Source organism: Coloeus monedula, assembly GCF_965178545.1.
Source record: "Coloeus monedula genome assembly, chromosome: 2".
Taxonomy (NCBI): domain Eukaryota; kingdom Metazoa; phylum Chordata; class Aves; order Passeriformes; family Corvidae; genus Coloeus; species Coloeus monedula.
The window spans coordinates 112,949,244-112,970,616 of record NC_138782.1 but is presented as its reverse complement, the minus strand read 5'-3'; the positions used below and the strand labels follow the sequence as shown (position 1 = coordinate 112,970,616).

Here is a 21,373-nt window from a genome sequence, read left to right as displayed (position 1 = left end):
AGTAAAATAAAAAACTCCTCAGACTTTACATAAAAGATAGTGGCGTGTATCCCAACGTAAGGAATTTTGGTTGAGAGCCAAAAATGAGTGCGCAGCCCCAGGAAGCATCTTCTGTGTTGGATGAACACGTGGCAAACCCACACTATGCTGTGCGTTTTACTGCGATTCCAGCCAGGAGTGAAGAGTGGGTTTATCAGGAGAATGCCTCTGGAATCCAAACTGTTTCTGTTTTGCACTGTGGGAATCGAGCACTGCCAAGTGCATCAGCAGAAACCCAGAGGAAAAGGTTTAGAAGCCCCCCACCCCCACTGTGGGCACAGCCACACGTGTCCACATGAGAATCACCAGGAGCAGAAACTCATCCAGCCCAACAGACCTTTTTTTTCATCATTTTACATGGAATTTATTACCAATGGCTGTTGTTCTTCTCCCCAGTCCCCACCTCACCCTGCTTTTGGGCTCTTCTCTAGAGAACTGAAAGTTTTGTTTGATCTGATGGAAGACTGACATCAACGTAAGCCATCTGTCACACAAGATTTCTCCCAGTCATTGGTATTGAAAAGCATGTATTAAAAACAATGTAGGAATCAAAGTGGTAAGGACACTTTGACCTTTCAAATAGATTGATGCCTAAAGTGTAATAGTAAAACTAATCTGCATGGTTATTTTAAGAATCAAGCTTGAGCTCTAAAGTAAAATGCAGATTATTTTTTTCCTCTCCTCCCCAGCTTAAAAAATATGAGAAATTCTATTGCACCTGGGTTGACCAAAAGCCGATGTCCAGAACAAGTGCCACTATAACATCTAGTGACACCCTTGCATTATTAAGTTACAATATCTTACATAGCACGGAGCTCTCTGCTCCTTGTTCACCAAAAGGTGAGGATGATTTTTCTACATTCAATGTAGACACTATTCAAGACTTTAGAGCACTATGTTCACTGGCTGGCTTTGCTGCTTTTGTTCCTTTAATAATTGTATTCCTCTTGCCTGCTTTCAACAGGTACAAACAGGTCTCCATCCATCTCCTGGGGAACATCAGCCGCTCTGAATGTACTTCTTGATTGCTACGCAGCCGTGTCGGAAAACGGGGCAGGGCATATTTGGTAGAAGTGTCCACGTATTTGTTTTAGGGTCATAGGCTTCCATGTTTCCCAGGGCAGGTCCTTCGCTGCTGACGATCCCACCAGTGGCATAGATTTTTCCATCCAGAACCACAGCACTGTGTTTTTCAAAAGAAAGTTAGTTTCAGTTAGTTGTCTTACTGAACAATTTTCTTTTTAGGCTTAAAACAAACCTAATATTTTGTAACAAGGGGTAAACAATGAATACACCTTTTGTTCCTATCTGTATAAAGCTGTGTGGGCCCTTCTCTTCCCTCTCCCTTTCTCTCCCCCAAATTAATCCTTTTTGTGTTCCTGCCAGGTAGGTAACTGTTGTCTCTAATGTAAACAACAGATGAAAGTCCAAGTAAGATGTTTCTCCAGCCCACACAAGGGATCTGCAGCAAAACCAGCAGGGTGGTGTGTCCCTGTAATACTTTGCACATGCAAAACCAATCCAAGCAATTTGGGGTTCCCACCACCTCAGCTGGAATAAGCTCTTGCTTCAAGTTACTCCTTTAATTGTCAATGGATGCTGCAAAATGGTGCGGAGTAAAAACCTTCAAAATATGTTCTGTTGCTTCAGCCCTTTCTGTGGTCATGCCTTGGCATGGGGGCCTGGAGGTCCTGCTGACTTTGTTGTCCATGTTCCCAGAGTTGTCCATGGGAAAGTGGAGCTGGGGCACACAGATCTGAGAGTTGGGGCTGTGCAGCTGAGGGAATGGCTGCAGACAAGAGACCTTACTGCTTCCTTAAAGTGAAAGTGTTTGACTTCAGGTATCTCTTGTAAATCAAGAATAATGGGGCTGGGCTAATCCCATGGTCCATAGGCTCCTGTAAGAGGGAAGTTGCAGAGGTAAGGAAGGTATTTGAAAGAGAAATTGCCCCTCAGCCTCATCTCTTCCTCTTCCTTCCACTTTACACCTTGGCCTCTCCAGCAGTCGTGCACAGGGCAGGACACTGCTTTGGGCTGATGAAGGTGGGGCTGGGCTCCCACATGTGCATTTGGAAATGGCAGAGCATGGCAGAGGCATCTGGGTGGGAAAAGCGAAAGAAGGCTGCCATGTGCCCCATGCTGCCTTCCCACTGCGTGATGGGGAACCCAAAATTGGGGGTGTCTCTGTTTTCCATCTGCCAGGAAGCCCAAATTTGCCTTCCAAGTTGATTTAAAAGATGTTCTTAAGCTGGATGGGGTTGGCTGTGGCTTTTCTGGTGGCTAGGTCTGTTCTGAGAGCAGCTGGTGAATAATTGTGTTGGGAAGGAAAATGGAGACTTGGAGAGTATGTACCTGCCAAAGGATAGCAGGGAGAAAATGAGGGAGGGAAAGATGAGAAATTAATTGCAACCAAGAAGGTGGCCTAGATGTAACAAGGTGAAGTGTAGTGCTCCTCTAGGCTTGGTAAAAGCAAAGTAATTTCATATGGCTAATTTTGAAGTAGGGGGAAGAGGAAAGATAAAAAATGATAAAGGCAAAAGCCAGAGAGCGCTGGAAGACACAGGATGAACTGAGACTAAAATGGCACCAACAAAGCCACGTGCTTCTGAAGAACACAAGGCTCTGATGTCCTTGTGGAGAAGCAGAGCCTGAGGTTAAAAATAAACTCACAATGACAACAGTGAGGACTCAAATAAGCCTAGTCCCTGGGTACTGCCAGGAAATAGGAAATAATGAGAATCTTGTCAAAATAACTGTTAATCTGAAGGGAGGAGGAAGGAGAGAGAGAGACTTGAAACACTTGATTAGAGCCTATCCACAAATCAGCAGGGCTGGATGATGCATAGCCCAGGGTCCTGAGGGAGTTTGCTAATGAACTTACTGAACCACGGGTAATTATTTTTCAAACGTCAGGGAGAAATGGGGAAGAATAAGGACTTGAGTAAAGCAAGTGTCATCCTGAAAGATGGCTTTGAAAGAGAAGGAGCCCACCTCCAAAGGAGCCAGAGCTGGTGGCAGAGGCACTGCCTGGCAGGAACTCCTGCCAAGGCTCAGTCCCTATGCCAGGAGAAGGCAGAGGTGGCAGGACCGGCCAACCCAGTAAATCAGACAAATGTGCAAATTAAACCACAGTTTCAGACTCAGGATATTTGCTGAGGGGTGGGAGGTCCATTTCTGGACAGGAACAAGTTACTATTTAGGCAGGCTGGGAATTACAGCTTGCAAAATCTGGTCTGAGGAGGGGAGGGGAAAGGATTGTCCTACCCCAGGCTCCTAATGTGGTGGAGGGGCTGCTGAAATGAGCAGTTGAGAGATGAGGCCCCGGGGCAGTGGTCGCTGGTTTTGTTTCACTTTTTTTTTTTTTTCCCTGGATTGTGAAGTTGAAGAAGATGGAAGCTTCTTTGTTTGGGATATGGTTTGGGATGTGGAAGAGGGTCCAGTGTCAGAAATGGACTGTGGTACAAAGCAGCTCTGCTGCCTTGGTTCTCTAATGAAATGCTGATTACTAATTAAAACAGCCCTCCTAAACAATGCTTAATGCAAAAAAGAAATAAAAATTAAATGGGTTAATTTATCTATTTTTTTGGGTTAAATGGGAAAAATGAAACAAACTCCAAAAGATCCCCAAGAAAGATCTGTCTTCAGAACTATCAATAATGGGCAATTGAAACAAATATTAGTATGGAGCACAGAGCCTGGGGCTGGTTCCATCAGTGCTGATGATCAAAGTCTGCTGCCCATGAATGGCCTTAGTTTTAATCTACTGGTGTGGACATGCTGGTGTAGATGGCAGTACCTCACACCAACACAGAGAGGGTCCCAGTCCTTAGTCACCACTGACATATGGAGCTGGTCTACCAATCACTGCTCATTAACCAATGAAATTCCTCTGTATGGAGCTTTTGATCTGGATGGGAAGAATGGAATGACCAGTGGGAAGACTCTACAGGTGACCATGGGAACAGGAGCCAAGCAGCCACCAGCCCTTCCTTGCTGGCTCTGCTGCACAGCTGAAACACGGCCTTAAGTGCTGGTGCCCCCTCGGGCGTCTCACCTTAGGTCTCTAAACAGGGACGTGGGTACTTTACAAATTCTTGTGTCACATCTTAGCCACCCACATTCCTTCTAGTGAAATCTTCTCTGTGGCATGTTTAGTAGGAACTACTCTGAGCCAGAGCTGCTGCCACCACAGAGCAGCTGAGCAGCCAAGGAAACTTTCCCAAAATGATCTGGGTCTGGGCTCCTCCCCAGCCCCCTGCTCTGGATTTGGGGTTACAGTGAGTGGGCAAGTGCTGCCCTTATTCTCTGGAACCTGGGCTACAGCCCTGGAAAGAATTCCTGCCCAGCACCTAGGACAAGCAGCTCAATCCTGTACCTTCCCATCATGGTGCTAATACAGTGGGGAAGAAATGGATGCTGAATTCCACTCTCTGGAAGACTATGAATTTTAAATGGTGATTAGAGCAGCTTCTGCTCCCTCCGTATGCAATTCCCGTAGATAAGGCTGGCATAATGCTTAGCTTGTGAGTCATGCCTGAGGTTAAGCAAAGCAGTGAGCTGCTCCTGCCATGAAGAAGTAGGCAGTTCTAAGCACACAGTGGGTACTTAAATGTACAGGGGACTTTGGAGACATTCAGGCATCTCTGGGGCTAAAGTGGCAGGTAGGTGCTTAAGATAATTAGGAATTTAATCCTAGATTGCTGCTACTTTGCAGTATTAGGACAATCATCACTAATTTCTGGGACCTTAGGGAACAGAAAACTCAAGTGGGTTCTAAAACCTTCAGAAAAGTGAGTGGAAAGGCGTATGCTCATTGCTCTTTCTTCATTACTGTGACAATATTTCGTTTCTCCCCTCCCTTCCATCCCATCAGCTGTAAAAACATCGTTACCAAGGCTGACATACAAAGAAAGAATTACAATAATTAGGATACGAGTTTATTGCTTGGTGCCATTAATCCTGAGAGATAAAATGATTACAGGCTGTCAGAGCCTGGGAAGGAAGGAAGGAAGCTCTGTGGCACAGAGCCTTGCTGCAGGGACTCAAACCCTCTGGTGGCTTTGGGGCAGTGACTTCCTTGGCTGTGGAGCAGCCAGACCTCCACCTCTCCAGCAGAATGCCCAGGGTGAAGGTTATGGGTATCCAAACCCAGATCACTTCAGCCACTCCTTCCAAAAACCTTAGTTTCAGCAAATTATCACCGTGCAGACTAACGAATGACCCAGCTTTCTACTCTGCAGCTAATTACTGCTGCTCACTAGAGAGGCTTCTCCTGTCCCGTGACTGATTCTACTGAGGTGCCTGGGCATCCTTCATTTCCTGAATGCTCAGTGTCAAAAGGTCATGCTGTGACTGTCCCCTGACACTGCCACAGGTCATCTCATCCATCTGCTGGCCTCCACAAAGCTCTGGATCACGCTCCCAGGAAAATCCCAATAAAGCTGAGGTGTGCCAAGGGCTGGTGGGGACCTGGCTGTCCATGACTGGTGTGCTTGTGTAATCTAAACACCCTTTGCCTCTCTTCCCTGCCTATCCACCTCTCACTCCTTGCCCACTCTGAGCAAATGGCAGAGAAGGTCCCTCTCTGACAGCTGCCTGTTAAAAGACTTGATGGACAAACTGAATCACTGAACCAAAAAAATGATGGAACAGCCCAGGCAGGAGGGGACCTTGGAAGATCATCTATGTGGTCCAACCTTTTGTGGGAAAGGGACACTAGATGATATTATCTTGCATCCTGTCCAATCACACCTTGAAAACCTCTAGCCCTTTGATCATCTTCACAACCCTCCTCTGGACCCCCTCCAGTCTGTCTGTCTTTTTTGAACTGTGGGAACCAGAAGTGCTGCCTGACAAGAGCTGAGCAGAGTGGGAAGATGAAAGTCTCCTGATGGGCAGTAAGCTTTGGAAGTGGAGGATTTCACTGGTTTTTTTTCCTGTATGTTTGAGAGGTGAATGCCTGGGTGCTCTTGCTCCAGCACTTCCCTCTTCCAGTGATATGCTGGACATACCATCAAGCAGCAGGACTACAAGGAATGTTAGTTTTGTTTATTATTGCTCAGTCCTAAGGATCACATCAGCCTCATCAGGAAACATTAAAAAATAATTTAAAAAAATTCTGTCTTTTAACTCTAAGGGTTGCAAAAGATTTGAAACAGCTGAATTAGTGTATTGTTTTGACTGACTGAAACTTAGTGTCTTCTGAGGCCTCAAACAATGCTCTTCTCTCTGCTCACTCTTGGCTACGCATGCACAAGCACACACTCATTTATTTGGAGCAGTTCCACAAACATTATTGAGTATTATCAGTTAGGTTGACACAGGATCTGCTTAAAAGAAGAAAAAATATCCCTGCATTTATTAGTGGATGAATTTCCTTCCTGCCCTAAGATTTCAGGAGGGCTTTACTGGAGGTGGAACTGAATTACGCTAGTGGGATTCTTGGGGTTGTCCTGTGCAGGGACAGGAGTTGGATTTGATGATCCTTGTGCATCCCTTCCAGCTCAGGATATTGTGTGATTCCAGGATGCTCATTGACTGGATGGAGTTGGCTTTAGGACCAGGGAAGCCTCCAGGGTCCCAGCCCCTGCGGGCTGTGGCTCTGGGCAGTGCCAGGCAGAGCTGCAAGTGCCCCTTAAGCTTTCTTTTAAACCAGGGACCTTTCTGAGACTTGCATGGTAGTTTGTGGTGCTGGAGAAAAAGGCATTGCTGGCACTGTGTCCATGGGTGGTGGCAGTCAAGGAGCCAAGGCTCTGTCCCCTGTTTGGTGGCAGTGCTGACAGTCCCTGGCGCCGAGAGCGGCCGCACTGGCAGCCAGGTTATGTCAGAGAAGGCTCGAGCTCGGGTGGCCGTGTCATGCTGCCAGAAGTGTCATCTTTACAATGAGATGGATAAATGAGGGTCCAGATTAGTCATGGTCAATTAGGAGGATATCATGCCCCTTCTTGGAGCAGGATTATTAGTGTGGGTATTTTGGCCAAGCTCCAGTTATATTCTCCCCTGCTCTGCGAGCACTTTCCCTTGCTAATGATCCAAAACCATCATGTGGCATCGTTACTTGTTGCTGAAAACCAGCAGTATTTTACTCCAAAGTCCACAGCACATCAGTAATGGCCTGAGTGCTCTGTCTATATTGTTATGCTTTAATGCCCACCACAATCCTTCATGTCATCAGCTCCTACAGAAGTTGTTGCCAGTAGTCTGGTGCAGCAGTTCTCACTGCTATCTGTGGAGGATGGCCCCACACCTATGTCTCCTTCCAGATATGCTGGAAGATTTTGTTTTACCTTCTGGACTACAAACACCTCCAGCTGTAAATGCTGCTGGCTGAACACACCAGCCTTCCTGTCTGTAGGCTTGGGAAGCACATGGCCAACCCCTTTCAGTGCCTGGAGTTGTCATGAACTTTGCAAGGACGAAGTGAGCCAGCCTGGGGAGGCGGTAGCTGGTGTTGTAGGTCAGCACACGAGACACCATGCTTTGCTGTTCAAGAACAAGGCCTTACTTGAAAAGAAGAGGCAGGGGGAGGTGGGAGGGAAGGGGGGGATAAAATAATCCCCAAACTGACCCTGGTTTTGTGCTGTTCAGCCTGAGTCAAAGTTTTATTAAAGATTTCCATTCAGCAGAACCATCTAATAAATCTTACTGGTTAGCAGTCATGGGAGGAGGAAGAAAATGCTTTTCTGGTGTCTGTTGGGAATTGCTGGTACTAAATTAGCTTCTCTGGAATTATTGCTGGCACCACCATGCTGCCGCTGTTGCCCCGTGGAGGCTCTCTGCAGCACAAGCCTGTTTGCACGCTGCCTGCATCCTAAGCAAGCAGAATATGGAATTTTTAATCATGCACAGGAATGTATTTTGTATTCTTTTCACTTGTGGAAAAATAAACGCTTGAAGGGCACTGCAGGAAGGGAGAACTCCCGCCTGCAAAGGGAGGCCTTGTCACACTGAAAGGGAGGGATATCTGCAAGTCTTTTTGGAGGGAGGTGTCTGGCAGAGTGAGGTGGGATCATCTCATCCTGGCTTTTCCTTCCCGTTGGCTGCTGTTCACCATCTCAAGATCCTGCAAATGAATAGGGGCTGCCAAACTGAGATGGGGTGTGTGTGGCAAAAAGCTCACACTTGCCTGATGTTTTGGAAATGTCAAGTATGTCCCTCACCTGTTGTGTGGAAGGTGTTTAACCTCTCAGTGAATTTTAAAACACTCCAGGCCTATTATAGCTCTTTTTTCATTTAGTACCATCTTTCAGAGGGTTAATTCTACATGAGCATGAATTTCTTATTGACTTCCATCAGGCTGGGCTTATCTGAAAATGATCCTCAATTTGCTCTTCTGTTGATTGTGAGCTGGAGACCCAAACCATTTATTTTTCATTTTTCATTAAAAGTAATTTAACTTGATATTAAAACCATTTGAACGGACCTTTAATTTTTCACTAGCAGGGAATGTCACACACATTTCTTTTCCCTCTGCTCGAGGCTATCATGCTCCCTCATCACTAACATGTAGAAACAAAGCAGATAAAAATAAAAGTGATGCGGTCAAGAGTTTTCCCAGCAAATTCAGTATTGAGTGATTCCTGGTGAGAGGAGATCAATAGCATGCAGTTAATTTTTAAGTTGTTTATGTTGCTGCTTTTAAACCATGTTTTTTGTGATCCATGCTAATGAGTAGAATGAGGAATTTATAGATTCACAGGCTAAGGTCAGAAGGGACCTCTGTGCTTAGTTAATCTGAGCTTGTGTATACGCAGGCCATGGACATTTCCCCAGGCAGCATCTCTCCTGGAAACGTATCTAATCTCCTCTTAAAACCAGCGAGTGTTGGTGAGTTCACCCCCTCCCTTGCTGCTTCTCTGTTTAATTATCCTTGCTGTTGGGAAAGTGCTTCACTTTGAGGCCAAGATGTGTAACTTGACTTTCCAGCCCTTGTAACCTGCTACGCCTTTGTCTGCAAGACTGAAAGCTTCTCCATTTGCTCCCAGTGATCAAGTCACCTCTCAGCCTTTTTTTGATAAGCTCCTTGAGTTTCATGTCAAAGGTTTGATTTGCAATCTGGGGTCATTTTGGCAGCTTCCCTTTGAACTTCTGCTGCTATTTCCACATGTTGATGCAGGACCCAGGACCTGCACTCATCTCTCCAGCACTGTATGTGGCAGCACTCACTCTCCCCACCTTCAGCTTGTTTTCATTTTGGTGTTAGGGCTCATTTTATATCTCCAATATTCCACTGACCTTTTATCCAGAGCAGTGTGATGCGAGCTCATGTTGTGCTGCTCTGAGTGATCTCCTTTATGTCCTCCTTTGAGAGCCTAGCTTTCCAAGGGAGCTGGGCTGCTAAGAGTGTGCTTCCTCCATGTCTTACTTTGTATTTAAAATACCACTGCTAGCTTGAGACAGTACAACTCAGATATTCAGGTAACTGCTAAAATAGCTCCTTCTGTAATATTTTGTACCCAGAAAGTGTTATGCCACCTGCAGCCTTTATCAGGAGAGATTTTCTATTACCTGGATTATTGGTAGATGTATTAAATAGCATTGAAGAAGAAGAAATGCTTGCTACCAGTGGCCTTGCTCAATGATAATCTTCTCATTAACAACTACATTTTGAGATCTGTCATTGAAGCAGATTCAATCTCTGTGCTGTGCGCCTTGTTAATTCCATATAATGCCAGCCAAATACCTTGGAGAAATTGCAGTATATTACAGCGTCACAGTTGTCTTTAGCAGCCAGGCGTGTTGTATTACAAACCAAAACAAAGAACCAGGCTTCCCAACACCTTTGGTGAACTTAGCAGTGTCAGGTTTATGGTTGGATTCGAGGACCCCAAAGGTCTTTTCAAACCTAAATGATTCTATGACAACAGGCTGGTTTAACAAGCCTCATTTTCCAGAAAAGTGCATTGATTGATGCTCATTATTTTATTAGCATCTAGTTATTTGTTGATGAAATCCCAAATTAACCACTCTGGTATTTTGCAGAGGACCAACATGAGGCTAAGTGAGACCACTTAGCTTGATGCTGGTACTTTGCAAAATTAATTGCTGCACTGAAATTCTCCTTTTCACCTTTTCAAAATATGGAAATACTTTGCCAGTGCCCTGATCCATCCTCAACTTGAAAAGTTATTAAAAATCAACATTAGTGGTTCAATCAGCTTCTCAATGAAATCTCTAAAGACACCTGTGTCTAAGACAGCTGGGTTGCTGGATCTGAGGATATAATTTCAGGGTTCCCATCTTTCCTTGCTGCCAACAGTGACTGTTTTCGGTCCCTTACAGCAGAACATGGAACTGAACCTCCTTGTTCCCCTCCAAATACAGATGAGAAACACCCACCCAATCAGTCTGTATTTTACTTTGCTACCTCATCAGTCTCATCAGCAGTGGTTTTATAACTGATTAAAATTACAAATCTGATCCCCAAAGATTTAAAGTGCCTTTCTTTTTACCCCTATTAGCCCTCAGCACTGGTTCCCTCAGCCTCCTTGTAGCAGCAGCAGGTTTTTTAACCTATTTGTAACTGCTGAGCCCCCATCTTTCCTATTTCCATACATTCTGCTTTATTTATGTTTTGTCACAGGCTTTACATGTCCTTTAGGCTGAAATATTTTTCCTTGACTGTTTCCCAGGACATTCAAAATCTTTGAAATGGTGCCTTTTTTGCTTCCAATTATATCTACTTTTTTTTTGGTGACCATATATAAATGTAGGTTTCCTGTCCACTGTTGCTTTAGGCATTAGAAAACAATCTAAAAGCTTGAATTTACTTTTTACAGACAGATGGCAAATTCTACTTAAACAAAGCCAGTATATTATGGCGCCTAAGCACTAGAGAATATTTAGGTCACCAGTTCACTTTCCTTGGTCCTTCTGTTCTGCAGGGTGCAGAGCAAAGCATCCCTTCATGTTAGAAACCCTGGGAAGTTTTCAAGTGAGGTGCTCAGCCAGCAGCTGAAATCAGCCATGCAATTTCTCTTGTATATTTACCAGATGTTTGTTACTTTTTACAAACCCAAGATGTTCAAAGAGCACCTCATCCTTCTCTATGATGGATGGGAAGATGCAGGAATGTATCAAATGTCCAAGTTCCTGATGTTTCATTTTACTTCTTAGGGCTCTGATCCTGAGCGGTATTGTACCTGTTATTTCTGGTTTTCAGGAGAAAAATATCATTATATGCTGCCTGAGCATGGCACTCCTCATCCTGCTTCGCCTCTTGCTAGAGTGGAGGGACTGGGAGGATGTGTTCTTAGAGCAGGGGAACAGGGCAGCAGCCACTGGGATGGAGCTGATGCTCTGACCCCTTTGCTTACAGCAGTATCAGCTCCAGCAGCCAAGAGAGGGCGCCCCTTAAATTAATAAAAGGAAGGGAAAAAAGGTGGAAATGAGAAAAAACAGCAAAAAGAGAAAAACTGAGCATGATTTCTTAAAAGGCATTTTCTCATCTGCATCGAAGTGAAAGGCTAAATCCAAGTTAAAACATGGAGGTGTTTTCCAACTGTAGCATGGGGGCCAGGGACACCCCTGGAGCAAGGTGCAGTTGGCTGAATATTTGGAAGATGTGGGTCTGCTGTGGGCCCTGCTGCTGCCCCATTGCTGCTCTTCCTCCCTCCCCAGCCAGGGTTTTGTCAGGACATTGTCTGGCACATCGCCTCTGCCCTGGCTTGGCTCAGTGCCTCAGAATGCTGCTGCATCAAACATGGATAACAAACCCTCACCTGGTGCCTGTGGCAGTGTCTGGAGACCAGCAGTGGCTTTTCCAGGGAAATCAACAGCTCAGCTCTTCCCCAGCATGGAAATCTGCTCTGTGAAGGGCTGGCTGTGCACAGCCCAAAACAAGCCCGTCTTTCAGTAGCAGCCATGTAAAACTATTTAAAAGGACTTTAAGTGCTGCCAGTACCTGCAATGGCTGCCAAGTTTTATTTTTGTCAGACAATTTGTGAAATTTGTTCAGCTTGTGACCACAATCAGGGAAGCGAGCCCGAAAAGCAATCAAAAGCACCTAATAAATAATAGTAATTAATATCGGTGTGTGGTGCTTACTCAGTATTCTTTTTCATTCAGGGATCTTTTAGCTGGTTAGCAAAAACATGTTCCACATTATGGTGGTCTCTCCTACAGAGGGTATTTATCAATTTATCATCCTGTAGTTGCACATGGCAAACTGAGGAGAACAGCATTCCTGTAATCACTGGAGGAGCCCAACACACATCCCTCCCCGTGATCCATCGTGCCTGAATGTGAGGAGACATGTGAACCACAACAGACTGCTGAATGTACACTTTGGGAAATGCTGTGTGCCTGAACACGTACAGAAAAGAGATGAGGAAAACCCCCAAGTGGTTCACACCTCCCTTCCCCTCTCCCCTTCATTTGTAGTAGCTTATTTATCAACAGAAAATGTTAAGGCACCGGTAATTCCATTTTAATGGTTTTTCTCACCTGCAGAACTGCCTGGAGTGGTTCATGTTGGGACCTGCTTTAATATTGCCTTTCTCTGGGTCATAGATGGTGGTTGCTCGTGCATAAGCTCCTCCAAGAATAAAGATGAACCCATTGAGAGTGACTGCAGGAGCATATTTGTTATCTGTCAATGGAAAGCAACACTGAGATCAGTTTTAGGCTCAGGTTTGGAGACTGTTTTTTTATTTATACATTCCCCTTATTTATAGATAAGTCACGTTTCTCTAAACCTCCAAGGCTAGGGAAGAAAAATGAGGAAACCTTTCCTGGTTTTGTTCTCCTCTCTCAAAGTTCTCAAAGGCACTTCTAAAGTTCATCACTTCTTCATCCCCCAATGGGATGGAGTCACCATGAAAGTTCCACAGTTACATATGAAGTTAAGATGTCAAATTGGTTCAGAATTTTGAATTGCTGCAAGTTTTAGCTCATATGCTTCCCATGTCTGTGCAGCAGCTAAATACAGCAGAAACCCACAGCACAGAGATACCCCCAAATAATATCCAGTAATTGATACTCTTTTATATTGTGCTTTTGCTTGTGGGAGGGTCACCCACACTTCCAGAAGATCTTGTGAGACCTGATTTCTTTTTCACCTTTATCTGTCTCATAAATTCACTTGCATTTTTATTTTCAGATGTGTGTGTATCTCCAAGCAGTCCTGTAATTTAGCAACAAACTGTGTGAGGTTGGGAGTTTGAAATTAAGCAACTCTCTCATCCTGAGTCAAGTTCAATCATATTTTCTGAGGACGCTTTAAAATTCTTGTTAGCTGCGGCATTATTAGAAATATTAGTAAAACTAATCATAAATTATTGAATAAAATAATTCTAATCTAATTAGTTGGCTTGTCCCTTATGCTGCTAGCACGCCATATGCACATTATTAAATATGAGCCAGTTGGGCTGAAATTTCTCATGATGATGTCTGTCTTGATGAGATACAGTTTTTTTAATCAACATTTCTGCAAAACCAATCAGCAGTGTCTAGGAACAAAAGATGGGAAAATGCATTGCTTTGAGTTAAAATAAGCCTCACAAGCAGTTCTCTAAGAAGCACGAGCCTCAGCCCTTTGGGGTGTGATGTTTCCTGGGAGGCCATCCTGGGGTCAGGAGACACATAAAAATTCTCTACTCACAGCTGTAAGTTAAAGCCTTTCTAAAATCTGCATTTTCATATGCTCAGGAAAGGTTGATCCCCCTGCATCTCCAACAGGGAATCAGATTGGACACAGTCCTGCTGGTTTCAAGCCCCTGCAACCTCCTCCAAAGTGGACCCAGGGGCAGAAGCTGGAGAGGAGGTGTGATACCATCTTCACTGTGCTCTTACATCTCTGATAACAGCTGGTGCATAACACTGAAGGGGTTAGTATGTTCCTCCCACATCTACAGCATTATGACTGTGTCCTTTCAGGAACACAGAAAAGGATGGGCTTAAACCAGATGTGGCAGCTTTATTTTGGGATTTGCTTACCTCTTGCGTGATGCATTGTAACGCTGAGGTTCTTGTAAAACTACCTTATTCCATTAAATATTTAACAGAGACTGAATTTGACAGGAGTAAAGAAAAAGCTGATGAACATCTCCAGAAGAGAGATAATCTCCTTAATTGACATTTGAACTGGTAAAACTAGAATGAAAGGAATGGTTTTGTGCTGTCTGCTTCTGTCCCAGCATGGTCATGGGGTAGTCTGGCTCAGTTCATCCCACTCCATGCTGGCACGTGCCTAGGGGGACCTACAGGGATGCAGCACCCGGCAGGAAAACAGACAGAACCCATGTGATGGGTTGAAGTTGAGTTCCTACTACGCTGAGTATCTACAGGCATATGTCAAAAAACACGGCTGTATTAGGAAAATGTCACTGATCCTTGGGAACAGATGGGAAGAAACTAATTCATCCAGAAAATAGAACAAGGAGTATTCAGTTTCTTCACGGTGCCACTAAGCCACTATAATTCATCAGAAAGGCTTATCTGTCCTAACAACCCGGCTCGCATCCCTTTCCAAATCAGACTTGCATATGTGACATTTTTTCCACTTAAGACACTCATCAGAAATTTTCCATATTTAATTATCACTTCTTCTTGGGTTTTTTCTCCGACTAGCACAGTTTTGTAGAGATTGAAACTCTTGCACTAAAAAAACCCCTCAGCTCCCAAGTCTCACAGGGAAATTATTTGGGGCTCCCTCACGGCAGAAGCAGTGACTTCTCAGGGGACTGAATCACTGACTTAACATTTCTTTTTGTTAAAGAACGAGAGGGAACCCCTTGGGTATTTTTATAGTGACATTTTTTTTCCTTTTTGAATAGGCACAGTCTGATATTCTTTTTCTTCCTTTTTTAAGAGGTAATTGTGTTTGATTCTTATCAGTTTTTCAATACATCTCCTATCTGTTGTCTTTTTACTGCTTTTGTCTTTAGCTATAATTTCATAAATTGGTATCAAGTAAGTCTGACACTGAGAAACAGAAAAAAAATTCGCTGCTTCTTTCAGGAAGGGAGAAGTTCACAGAAAAGTCTCTTGTTCCTGATGAAGATATGGCAAAAAGACATGAGGGACACCCTTCCAGAGAGGAGGGGAGAGAGGTAGAGAGGAAACAATGGATTTTATTTTTGTTTTGTTACCATGGGGACAGAAACTGTTCATAGACACCAGGATTTTGGGAACATCAAGTCATCATTCCTGATACTTAGGTGTGGATGACTACCTTCAGTCTTTAACCTTACTTCATCCCAGGTGCAACCCACACGATTCCTGTGGTGTTGTCTTTTTCAGGGCTTGGTATTCTCATGCAAACTCTCAGGAGTCTCCAATTTCTGTCACTGTTTGAAATCCTTAACATGGTCACAGTGCAAGGCAGCTGGTGGGGAGCCTAATTTTGCAAAAGCATTTTCTGGTTTTTCGTGCAGCAAGATGGAGAGGAGGTGGACAATGCTACTGGGCGTGAACATGAGCTTCTACATGTCAGAGGCTTCCATGGGATACAGCAGGGCCACTGGGTATTTCAAAAGAAATACCGGAGAAAAGGAGGAGAGGGGAGAGGAAGCATGGAAACAGAGAAGCAGCCTCCTTTCCTCTCCAAAGTTCAAGTGTTGAGGCTGTTGGATATAGTAATCCATTTTAGGCTGGAAAATCTTAAATGGGATTTGTCGAGGTCAGCAAACACACTTGAGATTAGAAGGCAGAATAAATGTAAATGAAATAATAGGTAAAAGGTAATGTCTGCAAGTAGATAATGTGGTAACATCACTCTCCTTTTCTGTTGCTACAGTAAAATAAGCCAGTAGTTCTATTCTGTGACAGGCCATTGGAGGAAGGAGTGTGCACTCCATGACAGTGCTTGAGCCAGAGGTGTCCTTCATGTGGGGTTGATGATTTAACGTGCTGCTGTGCCCCTCAGGAAGGTCAGACTGTGCTTGGGATGTGTCCGTGGCTCTCACATCTCTCCCTACATTACATGGCCAAGCAGCACAGTCCTGCTTTCACTTCTGTGATTGCTCAAAGATCTTCCACTGCCTTCGGTAATGCACTCGGTCAGGGACTGAAGGGCCACTGCAATGAACAGCAGCAGCACTTCATACGGAATGAGGTTGTTATAACCAAGCTAGTTAAACGTTTTTACTGGGAGAAAGAAATGCAGGAGTGCCACCAGTCCAGGCAGAACTCCAACCAAATTGTCTCCTGGCAGGTGTGGCTGCCCAGTGGGGAGGTTGATGCACTTGATGGATCAGATTAGAGAAAGGAGTCTGATTAATACAAACTAAGCCTGCTTTTAATAGTAAGTGCCTCTTCCTCTCCTTGAACACACTCGGCAGACAAGTGTCAAGAATGGCACGGCATAGGATAACCAGGGGACTGTGATCTGATCCTTAACACAGCTTGTGAGGCCCAGATGAAGTTGCTGCCATAAACAGTGAGGGCTTGGATGTCACCCTGCATGCTTGAAGTCTCCTGCAGGCTGATCTCCCCCAAATACACAACTGGCCACCCAGCCCTATGGCTTCCCCACTGACCCTTGAGCAAACCTTCCTTGGAGACCCCAAAGTCGAGTGTCCTCACTTGCAAACACCACATTTTGTGTATGTGTGGGGGGCATGGCCCATGCCAAAGCAGGAGTCTCCACCTGCCACTGCAGGGCAGCTTCAGCATCAAATTTACGGGCGTCAGGTTGATGAACTGAAGAGTGTTGGAAAAAGAACAGCCATGGAGATGAAAGAGAGATAGGAGTGAAAAGGAGGACATTGGATAAACAGCAACACAAAAATACTGATTTTGCATGGCAGAGCGCAGAGAATAGATGGAGAAACACACTGAGGAGTGGAAAAAGTCATTCTGCAGGAAGGACATAGCATATACAGAGGAGAAAAGGGTGAGATAAAAATTCAAGCTTAATAGGGTGAAAAACACTAAGAACTGGCCATGGGAAGAAAAATACACTGAAGAATGAGAGGAAACAATCATTGCTTTGGGACTTTCAGGTGAAAGCCAGCCATATTCCCCTACAAATACCAAACTATTGGCCTTGGGAGAGGGCCAAGACATATATCTGATTTTTCTTGTAAAGTCAAAAAATAAATTCTTAATATGCATTTTAACCAAAATAAGCCATGGGACAGTGCAGTAAAAATGCACAGATGCTTCTAGTGGTGTTTTCTAGATAGGTCTTGCATTCTTAGGTCTGTGATTGTCTCACTTTGGTCAGACATATCACTGCAGGAGTAAATGGTATGGTGAGGAACTAGATACTTGGGCTAGAAACCAGAAATACTCACAGGACTTAGATCCCTGTTCTCTAGTTCTCACCAGATTTTAAAATTTAATAGCAGTAGTAAGTAACTACTGCTTTTCTTACAATCCAGAAACATTAATAAAACCTTGTAATTCCACACTAACTGTTTAGAGCATCAAAAAAAGGTATATTTTAGTGCCCTGTCATGAAGATACAACGTGAACTGAAAGGCAGCGACCAAGTAATTAGGCTTACTTAGAATCCCTGACTTCAGCATGTCGATGGCCATCTTGTTAAATAAGACAAAGCTCAGGAAGCTGGGCATGGAATACATTTTTAGCACAGCCATATAGGACAGCTTGTCTAGAAATAGAAAGGCAGGTGCTGCAAGTATGTAGCCCGGGTTCACTTACTCATATAGGACTTTTGTTTTTACATCTAAAAACATGAGAAGGAGATGTGCAAGGTTTTGGTGTTTACCAAAAACACTCAGTGTGAAAGCCCCGTGAGGCTCCATTATCCCAGTAACTTCCAGCTGTGGGCTGCACTGCTGCAGGAACATCTGCCCCGTCCAAGGTGGGAAGAACTGACACAGGGCAAAGGATGGGGCACTGAGAAAGGCCTTCTCCTCCCCAAATGTGGATGTGTGTGACCAACACCTGCCCAAAGGCATCCACAGCATCCACGTGCAGCGTGTCAGTGAGCCTGGTGTCAGACCTACTGCTCACAGGCATCCACATCCCAACACCTCCTGACAGCTGGAGCATGAAGAATAAATGGGAACTGGGAATGAATTCACTGCATATTCCTAGAAGAAATCCAGGCAGAAGAGAGCAAAGGCTGAGCTGTGTGGACTTGCTATCAGTCCCCAGTCTGTATCTCCTGTGCACAGGCAGGATGTCAGTGTCCAGCCTGCTTCACCTTCACAGACTAGACAAAACACGAGCCATGATTCATGCCAGTGTTGCTGTGGGTTAGGCTGGCACGTGATGCTTTGAAAGAGATGGATCTGCTGGCTTCAAACGTGTGCCACACTGCATTCAACTCACTATCATAAAATACCACAGTGAACTGAGACAGGTGCTACTCATCTAAAAATCTCCACAGACCTTGGCTGCTTTCAATACCTGCAGCTACTGTTGCAAATCTGAGCATGCTGGAGGCATTTTTAAATAAACTGTTGTCCTATTTGAGGTCAAACAGGTTTCACTGATCTCTAGGGTGACTTTGTAACAACTCACCATCAGAGATCTCAGTTGCCTTAGCTCAGAGGTAAACCTTAGGAATTCACAAATCAACACAAAAAGGCTCTGAGGCTGTCAGAGGCACCCTGGCAGTGATCATGACAGGATTGATCCCAGCTCCATTTTGCAAAAGGCTCCTTCTACTTCCTCTTTCCTTTAGACTGTACTGTACCTGGCACTGCATCCAGTTCTTGGGAGGATACTTTAAAAATACAGGAGATGCTATGGTTTTTGTAGAGCTGAAAATATTGAAATGTATTTCCAACATTCCCACTGCCTTGTAGCGAAGATCAGGCATCACATCAGTTCACGTTCTCAGACATTCTCCACTGGGGTGCCATTTTTCAGACTGTGTTATTTTAAGTTATTTTGAAGTAAATTCACATCATACATTACCCAACAAAGAACTCCTTGTTTTATTATATATTTTATTGTTTTATTATATATTTTATGCCTTTAGCTTAACTAATGAAAAAAACCATAAATACCATCTTTTAATTTCACAAGTATCTTTCATGTATTTTTGTACTATTAAGAAATAATAGTCCAACTCTATTAGAACAATGGGTGAAGAACCCAGCTCTGGGATGGTTAAGATGATTTTTTTTAAACACACATGATGTTGATGCTTGCTAGACCCTAACGAGCCCAGGGGAAGACTCCTTAGCTCCTGTGGCGCTTGCACTATTATGGTAAGGAATAGGAACACAACTTTGCATAATGCACTCGTTTTTGCAGTATGCTGTGAGTCCAGGAAAACCTCATACTGTCAGTCAGTGGATTAAAGGAGCAGTGATAGCTGTAGCCACGTGATGGAAAAAGCCAGGCAGTGGGGTTGTTTGTGCTGCTGTCTTACATAAGCACGCCTTTGGCCGGCTAGCGCCCTCTCCCTGGGCGCTTCATGCGCATCCTGCGCGTGTCACGTCGTGTTAGAGCACACAGGAGCAGCCGGCATCCTCAGCAGGGGAGGCTGCGGCCACGGAGCGCCAGCTCCTCATCTCCTCATCTACCAGGGAACCCCAGCAAAAGGGTCGGGATCATTGTAACAAGCTGCAACAGAAAGAGCAGCTTATTCTAAGTTTCTGAATATGCTTAGGCCTTACCTGAATACCTTACAGCTGTCATAATTTCTTACTTGCTACTCCTATTGCTCTAAGGTTCAGTAAAAAGTACATGATTTTTTAAAAATGAGGTCACAGCGTCAACACGACTAAAAGGTTCAGAATGCTGAAACACTGGAACAGGTTGCCCAGACACACAGTAGACACCCCATCCCTGGAAACTTCAAGGTCAAGTTGGACAGGGCTCTGAGCAAACTGAATTAGTGGAAGATGTCCCTGCTTATTGCTTGAGTTACGTGACCTTTAAGGGTCCCAAACCACTGTATGACTCTCTGAACTCGATGTGAAGGCAAACCACTCCAAAAGCAGCTTCTCTACAATGATTGTGTGTGAGTTGTTTCTTTGGCCACTTGGGTGCAGCCAGACTGAAGGCTGGCACAGCCCAGTGCAGAGCAGACGACCCAGGTCAGCTGTTGCCTGCAGGAGCATCCTCTCTGAGCTGAACACTAAATCTCATTTCCAAAAGCAGCCTAAACACTCAGGGTGCAAATTGCCACAGAAAGCAAGTAAGTTGCAAACTTCTGAGCACTGTTCTAATTTTGGAAGGAAGTCATCACTTCTGACATTGGCTGGTGCATTGGAAAATTTGGTTTCTCATCTTGCTCTTTATGTTTGGTGAGCTCAAGGGCATGATAAACTAAACCCCACAGTTTTTAATAAATTACGTCTTGAAGATGTCAGCCTCCGAAGCACATATGCCTGTGGACACCACTGATAAATCCCAGTTCGGAATGCCCGTCACTTCCCACAGAACTGGCAACATTTTAACAAACTCATAAGTGATGATCCACTACTTGAGCAGTGCTGTGAACCCACACGGAGCAACACATGATGCCAGCATGAAGTTTCACTGCACTTGGAGATTGTTTTAATCTAAAATGTCTAATTGTTCATACCTTTCCTTTCTTCTCTGCTTTGAACTCTTCACTTCTAGCTGGTAACTAGTCTGTATTAATGAGTGACAATTACCTTCAGTGGAGATCCAGACAACTGCTTCTCTGGTATAGTAGCCATGCATTCCTGCCAATATGTTATAGGGATATCCCCCCGACCCCACAACTCCTTTGCTTTCTGCAAAGGCATTCAGATACCTGTAGCACAGAGGTTTGCTCTGACACCACGCAAGGCTTACCAATCATTGGTGACTCTATGAAACTCCACGAGTTGGTCTGAGGGATGTAGGACTGCAAGACCCCCGCGGCTCGGCCGGCTTCGTTCACCCCTCCGAAGACGTAGATCTTGCCCCCACACACGGTGGCCGCGGCCGAGTGCACGGCCTTGGGCAGGGGGGCGATGGTCTCCCACTGGTTGGTGATGGTGTCGTACCTGGGGACGACAGCAGCGCAGTGAGCTGAGGTGAGCAGCACTGGGCAGCACACAGGCACAGAAAGCAGGCTGGGGCACAGAAAGGCAGCTTGGCAGGCAGAAGAAAAGCAGAGGTGGAAATGCATTTTTTTTTAACATCTTACAAATTCAGCCACTTGGTAAATGGTGTAATGAATGCTTTTCTCTAAGGTTTTAAAACATTGATAGAAGCCCAAGAAAGCTGGTTCTGTTTTCTGTATATGCCTCTCAAATCTCATTATAGTCCAAGGTGCAGAAACTTGGGACATCTTTGTTGAGATGTCTTCCACTGATTAATTTCTTTTAATGAGTATACAATGAGATTATTCTTGCTAATCAGTGTGGAGATATCCAATAGTGACTGTGGGCAAGCAACTGTTAATATACTTCAGTTGTTCAGCTTGTGGAACACATCTCACCTGCAATATAAT

At 44.6% G+C, this 21,373-nt stretch overlaps 1 protein-coding gene across 1 annotated transcript in view; it reads right to left on the bottom strand.

The window, feature by feature from the left end:
- Window positions 1–1,038: 1,038 nt before the first annotated feature.
- KLHL29 (kelch like family member 29) overlaps window positions 1,039–21,373 on the bottom strand; it is a gene marked incomplete at its 3' end in the record, with an annotated part of 389,918 nt that continues 369,583 nt past the window's right edge. Inside the window, exons 12-14 of the mRNA XM_082277061.1 lie at window positions 20,731–20,924; window positions 12,484–12,628; window positions 1,039–1,222 (exon numbers count right to left, since the gene is read on the bottom strand). Coding sequence (XP_082133187.1) covers window positions 1,039–1,222; window positions 12,484–12,628; window positions 20,731–20,924 — 523 coding nt within the window. The remainder of the gene's footprint in view (window positions 1,223–12,483; window positions 12,629–20,730; window positions 20,925–21,373) is intronic.